Here is a 7,612-nt window from a genome sequence, read left to right on the forward strand (position 1 = left end):
CCCCCAATCCGGTGATGGTCACCATCTTCATCCTAACTCCTCTAACCATCATTTTCATCTTAATTCCTTTGGCTGCCTTTGTCCACCCCCATTCCATTTTTGTTGCTTTGACTTTCCCCAATATCGATCAACCCTAAAACGTGACAAAGGTGGAGGTGAGAACCCATCACATAGATGAAAATGCTATCACAAAAAATAAGAAAATAGGTAAAAAGACCAAGATGCCCCCTTACTTAACGAATTAATCTAACGGAGTTAGTTACAAGAGACGATTTTCATTGCAAAATATAAACACTAGGTACGATAATTGTAGTTATTGAAGTCTGGAGAGTAGAGATCACTTTCAAAAATTCATGTAAACTACAGGGACCAAAATTGTAGTTTACTCTAATTATAAAAATTAAAATAAATAGCATTGCACATTCAAAGCTTTTTACCCCAAATTTCTAAGTCAAATCATCTACTCAGATTACACATTCTTGTTTAGCACTGCCCAGAAAACCCTCTCTCTCTCTCTCTCTCCCAAGAGGAACTTAAGAGAGAAGGGGTTTTGGCACATAATAATGGCTGATTCTTCTGCTTCATACATTCACATGGTGGGTTAGTTCTTCCCTTTCTTTCTTGTTCTTATATCACTATCAAGATTATCTTTAACCCATCTCTTCACACACACACACACATATATATGATGTATACATATATGTGTGTGTGTATATATATATATATATATATATATGCATGCTTGTGATCTTACATGTATGATATGATTGACACCTCAGTTATAGTAGTTTGATCCACAAGAAAGATGTCTCTCTCAACTTTTCACGATATATACGCATAGCTTATTAGTTCCACTTCCTCTACTTATATATATATATATATATGTGTGTGTGTGTGTGTGTGAGAAAGAGAGAGAGAGAGAGAGAGAGGTGGGTAATTGGATATTTTGAATTTGTTTTTGGGAAGATGAGAAATTGGAGATGAAATTGCAGGTGCATCATCTAATAGAAGAGTGTTTATTATTCAATATGAGCAAAGAAGAATGCATGGAAGCTTTATCTAAGCATGCAAACATCATGCCTGCCATCACTTCTACTGGTACTACATATATATATATATACTCTCTCTCTCTCTCTATATATATATATATACATACATATATATAACCCTATACACCAAGAACACGCACTGAAAACACACACAAACAATATCCCACTTTTCAAAATTTTTAATTAAAATGTTTTGTTACCATTTTATTAATTATGTTTTGATTTAATATATAATTAATAATCTTTTCCTTATTGGATATGGTTTAAGAAAATTATATGTTGAATATATAATTATATATATATATATATATATATAAATATATATAATTCATCTCTCAATAATCAATGCAAAATAGTGTATGCAATTAATTGTTTATGGGATAAAATATAGTTAATTTGACGGGTTTCATTAATTTTATGATAATGTTTTTTAATTAGATATATAATTGTGTCTTGCAAGTTGTTTGGTGCACGTTTGAATATAAGTCTCGTCTGAAAATGAAAATTATAGTGAGAAACGTAAAAAAGTATATGAATTCTTGATCATTTTAATTTTATGTCTACCTATGAATTATGTTTTAGGAGGAAATTGATTCGATGCATCTAGCTGTACTTCGTTAATGTTGACATTCAATTAAGATTTATCTAAGGGTGAATGTCTCCTCTTACGGTAGAGCTGGGTTTTGGTGAGAAGTGTATATCCACCATTGGATCAATCATAATTGAATGTCAATACTAATTAATGAGATGCATTTCAATTTCCATCTAAAGTGCAATTCATAGGTGGGAATGAGATTAAAAGTGATAATGAGTTCAAACATTTTCTTACATTTTTTCACCATAACTTTCTCTCTCACATGATCCTTCGCCAATATATATATACATGGGCTTAGTCATTTGAAAACCCTATTATTACGATAATTGTGAGAATTATCAATGTAAATTATTGTTTCACATAATTTTTTTTTCATCTAACATTATAATTTAATATATTAATTAAACATATATTTGGTTGACAATGTGATTATTTCATATGTATTCAGTTCACAATATGAAACGTTTTAGTTATATATTTTGTTTCACAAACATATAAAAATGTTCACATCGTAAAAAAAAATTATGTGAAACAAATATATTCATTCAATACACTAAATCCAAGTCGTATATGAAAAATATAATTTGAAATAGCATATAATTCACTCGTTTCCGAGATTATGATAATTTTACGAGTTCACAAATTAATAACCCCCCCTCTCTCTCTCTCTCTCTCTATATATATATATATATATATATATATATATATATTTCAAATACAACCAGGTCTATTTGTACAACCAATGCAACCCAAATAAATGAGATATTTATGGAAATGATGAGAGTTCATTTATTATGATTTGAATATTTATGGAAAATGAATGTGATTTATTAATTATGATCAATACTTTATATTAGGAAACAATCAAAACTTCTATGAAATCACATATTCATCAAATTAAATGGACAGTTGAGATTATGTTGTATTGGTTGTACAAATGTAAATGGTTGTATAATAACCAACATATATATATATATATATATATATATAATTTGGTTCACGTGAGACCAACCTGTTTTCGTAAGACCACTTTTTTACATTATATATATATGATTTGGTTCACGTGAGACCAACATGTTTTTGTAAGACCATTTTTTTACACTTAAAAGCCAAACCCTCACAGCAAAAAAACACTGTGAAGGTTACCTTCACAGCGTTTTGCTGTGAAGTTTCAAGTGTAAAAAAATGGTCTCACGGGTTACTTTCACAGCGTTTTGCTGTGAAGGTTCAAGTGTAAAAAAATGGTTTCACGGGTCTTACGAAAATAGACTGGTCTCATATGATCCCGAGTCTATATATATATATATATATATATATGTGTTTTTTTTTATTTACTCTCTGCTTATGCAAATTAATGGTGTGTGAATTTAGTGTGGAATGAGCTTGAAAAAGAGAACAAAGACTTCTTTGAAGAATACAAGAACACAAGAAGGAATAATCAAACACAAACAGTTTCTTCTTCTTCTTCCTCCTAAAAACATTAATCATCGTCAATTTATTCGATTATAAATGCTTTCAATTAATCACTTGTACCTATTGCTTTAGAGTTTGTACCCTTAATTCGAGTTGTATGAATCATGTATATCAAGCTTTTGTATTAATTTGGTTCGCGTTGTTTTCAAATGTTTTGAATCGTGCTCTAAACGGTTCAAACAATAAGGAATCGTTTACCAAATGCTTACTTTATAATCGTTTACTGATAAAAGTCAACACTTTGATCAGTTAACTTAATTATCATCAATTTATTTCACCATAAATGCTTTAAATTAATCACTTGTACCTATTTTCTTAGAGTTTGTACCATTTCGAGTTGCATGAATCATGTATCTGTATGTATGTATGTATGTATGTATGTATGTATGTATGTATGTATATAAACACACACATACACATATGGTTGAGTTCACGTGAGACCAGTCTGTTTTCATGAGACACTTAAAACGACATTTTTACACTTGAAACTTCATAACAAAAGTTGTGAAGATAAAAAAATCTGAACTTTCACAGTAGAAACACTGTGAAAGTTACCTTCATAGTAGAAACATTGTGAAAGTTATCTTCATAGCAGTTTTGCTGTGAACAAATATTGTCTCATAAAAACAACATTGTCTCACATGATACCAAGTCTCTCTCTCTCTCTCTCTCTCTCTATATATATATATATATATATATATATATATATAACATTTGATGCTAATTGTTTCTTGTTGTTTCTAAATACTCGGAATCGTGCTCTAAACGGTTCAAACATCAAATCATCAACCTCCTGCAAGCGATTGAGGTCGTGATCAAACACGTAATGTTAAATAACTGACTAAAGATGCAAAAGAAGTGGTAATATTAAAAGATTTGACGGATTTAGTAACGAGTCAAAACTGTTAAGCAAGTATAATTAGAGATTCGAGTCATAATTTTTTCTAACCATGAGCGTTCGAGCCAGTTTGCATACTTCGAGCAATTCTTGGTCGTTTGACACATAGTTGGTACAAAATTAGGTCAAACTGCATCTATTGGATTAGAATTGGGTTACAGTCAGCCCAACTTGACTTGACAAACCCGATGTCTTTATATACTATAAATTTAATATAATTGACAAATCTTTGATTAATATATGTACGTTAGATTTTTGACCGACTCATAATTAATTATATTTAAAATTATATTACAATTTCAACCGTAATTTTACTTTTTTATTGATATGAATCTTCAACTTTTTTTTGTATATTTTCATTTTAATTTTACTTCGTTTAAAAAATATCATTTAATTCGATTATAAAATGATAAACTAAAGTTTCAACATGATAAATTCGACCAAAATATAATTAATATTATTTCAATAAAATTATTTATTAATTAAAACAATTTTTATTTTTTTATTTTTGTTAGCTCAAATTTTTTGTATTGGCCTTCTTCGTTTCTATAAAACGGCAGGGAGCGATAACAACGGCTGTCTAAGGGGCTGTTTGTTTGGCTCTTAATGGTTCCATTAAGAGCCAACCTCTTAATCGCTAAGAGGTCAAGGCTGTTTGGGAAAAAAAAATACTCTGAATGGTTACATTTTACCTCTTAACCATTTTGCATCCAGGGGCTCTCTAAACCATTCAGACTCTTCTTTTTCCATATTTRCCCTCTCCCCCAACATCTCCCCCACCCTCTCGTCGCCTCCTCCCCCCACCTTACGAATRCGATCGCCCTCTCCCCCAACCAGAGTGTCGTTCGTCGCCACCAACCAGAGTGTCGTTCAAAGACCCTCCCGTCGTTCAAAGACCCTCCCCCACCGTYGCCACCGTCGTTCAAAGACCCTCCCCCACCCTCTCGTCGCCGGACTCGCACAGCCCCTTCTATACAGCACGCCCTTCACATCGCCTCCCACCCCCACGATCGTTGGTCTTCGTCTTCCCCCTCCCCGATCATCGCTCTTCCGGTTGCCATCTCCGGTCGCTCTTCCGGTCGCCGTCTCCGGTCTTCCAGCAGCTCGTATTTCCTCGCTTCCTACCGTATTTCCTCGTATTTCCGTCGCCGTCTCCCCTTCAGTCATAAGGTTCCTTTTTCTTTCTTTCTTCTTCTTCATGTGTGGTGAATGATTGTCTTTGATGTAGGCTTCATCTTATTTGCAACTAATTGATGTTCAGACTTTTGGTTGATCATTATTGATGATATAACTAGGGTTTATAGCTTAGTGATATATGTGCATTGATGATTGCTTATTAGGCAGAGGGACCAGAAGGAGATCTAGATGAAGTTACACACAGGGTTTATCATGCTCTTCCCTCTCCTGTTCAACTTGCTGGTTGCTATTTTCAGGGGTATTGGGCTATGTGGTTCCATGGTCCCTTGATTCTTGTTTTGATCTTTACCTATTTGATCTGCAAGGAATATGAGTGTTTGATACGTTTGTATTTGATTAATATGAAAACTTGTTTTGAACAAGTAATGTTATGTTTGTTTGGATTAATATGAAATATGTAGTTACATTTACAAAGTAATTGTTTTATTCAGATATCTGTCAAACAGTTATATTTCATTCAGTACTAAATCATACAGAGGGTTAAAATGGTAATTTGTTATCATTCAGAGAACATTTACCAAACAACCATATTTCATTCAGCACTTAACCATTCTGACCCTCTTAACCATTCTGACCACTTAACCATTCTGCACAAAACCATTCAGCAACTGCCAAACAGCCCTTAAGGTTTTTGGGCATCGGACACGTGGTGGTTGCGTGGTTGTTGATTACCATCGTGCCATGACACGTGAATGCACGTGGCACTCACATTATTTTTATATTTTATTTTATTAAAATCATTTTTTTCAACCGACAAATATCTAACCGTTTATCTAAATAATACTTAACAATTAAGAGTCAATATTAAAAGTTATTTTACCAGATAAGATTATAATACATCAAAATGGTATCGTATACAACAATTTACTCGGTAAACGCTTACCTGTGTAAGAGTCGTCACCTTCACTTATCTACCAAGACTTCATCTTTATTATTGCTCTTATCGGATCTGATTTTTGACCCTTGTCATGTTCATCCAGTAAAGAAAATTACCCAGTAAACACTTAGCGTGTAAGTGTTTACTGTTTAGTAAACGGCCCGTGAAACTAAAGAACAAATTTTACAAGATATTAGTTAGACCAGTTATATTGTATGGATCGAAATATTTCGTTGATTAAAAAAAAACTCGGTTAAAATAAGTTGGAGTTTGCTGAACTGAAGATGTTTAGATGGATTTGTGGTCGATCATGTTTGAGAGGATATCAAACAAGGTCTATCAGATATTATTAGGATATCAAATAAGGTTTATCAGATATTAATGAGTTGAAATAAAATTCACAACTTATTCGGTCAACTATATATTACTGTTTGATAGTGACTTAATTACCTCACTTGTGTCGTATTGAAAGTTGTCTGGACTGTGCCGAGAGCGGACTCGTGCAACTTCCACCCATTTCCACGCTATTCGTATGCTGTTTTTATTCGAATTTTTTTTTCTATTCAACCATTACAACACGTTTATATATCTCTATGCATGCTTAAAAAATCAGTTCTTTAATTCGAGCGTTTATGCATTTATTGTACCACAAACAACATAGTTGGTGTTCGTTTATCCAATTGGCGGCCTTAAAGCCTCATTTTGAACTCTATTCACATATGAACTTTCTTTAATTCAGGGGTTGTTTGTTTACCTCTTAATAGTTTCATTAAGAGACAACTTCTGAATTGTTAAGAGATGAATCTTATTTTGAAAAAAAATCTGTCTCTTAATGATTCTAAAACATTCTGAATGATTTTGTATCATGAGCCTCTATTAACCATTCAGCACCCTAATTTTATTGTAAACAATTATCAGAGAATTATATTTCATTTGCACTATATCATGATAATATCTTAATCATTTTGATCACTTAATTATTTTTTGCACCTAACCATTTAACAACTGGCAAACATCTCGTACTTATTGAAATCCTTGTAATATTTGTAACTTAACTTCACTGACTTTTTTCCCCTTTGTAAAATGCCATTTTTTTTCGAAACCTTAAAAGTTATTTGAAAGAATGTTTTTGAATGATTTGGATTTCGTGAAAGAATTTTGAATCTTTGGTGTGTTGGTATGTATGATTTAAAATGTAATTAAATTCCATTATTTATAAAAACAAAAAAATGAAAATAAAAATAATTAAATTATTTTTTATTAATTAATTATTATATAGCAACTACTCGTGAGGGCTTTTTTAAATACCAGTTTTACAAGGTGTTACTGAAGTTTCTAGAATTTCAGAAGATTAAAATAAAAATTAATTTAAAATCCGACGAAATCTTACAAACTGAATGGCCCAATTTTTGTCCTAGAATCAGTTGAAAGAAAATGACGTTATATTTCATCCATTATCTCCATGAAATGACCATATATATATATATATATATATATATATATATATATATATATATATATAA

General features: G+C 31.8%; 1 protein-coding gene across 1 annotated transcript; it reads left to right on the forward strand.

The window, feature by feature from the left end:
• The first annotated feature begins 441 nt into the window (after positions 1-441).
• Positions 442-3,264, forward strand: LOC112519884. Its single transcript, XM_025128198.1, has 3 exons — positions 442-596; positions 993-1,098; positions 3,016-3,264. The coding sequence occupies exons 1-3, from the start codon at positions 564-566 to the stop codon at positions 3,117-3,119; spliced, it is 243 nt and encodes an 80-aa protein (XP_024983966.1). The 5' UTR covers positions 442-563; the 3' UTR covers positions 3,120-3,264.
• The last annotated feature ends 4,348 nt before the right edge of the window (positions 3,265-7,612 follow it).

Source organism: Cynara cardunculus, assembly GCF_001531365.2.
Source record: "Cynara cardunculus var. scolymus isolate 2C chromosome LG 10, CcrdV1, whole genome shotgun sequence".
NCBI classification, from domain to species: Eukaryota; Viridiplantae; Streptophyta; class Magnoliopsida; order Asterales; family Asteraceae; genus Cynara; species Cynara cardunculus.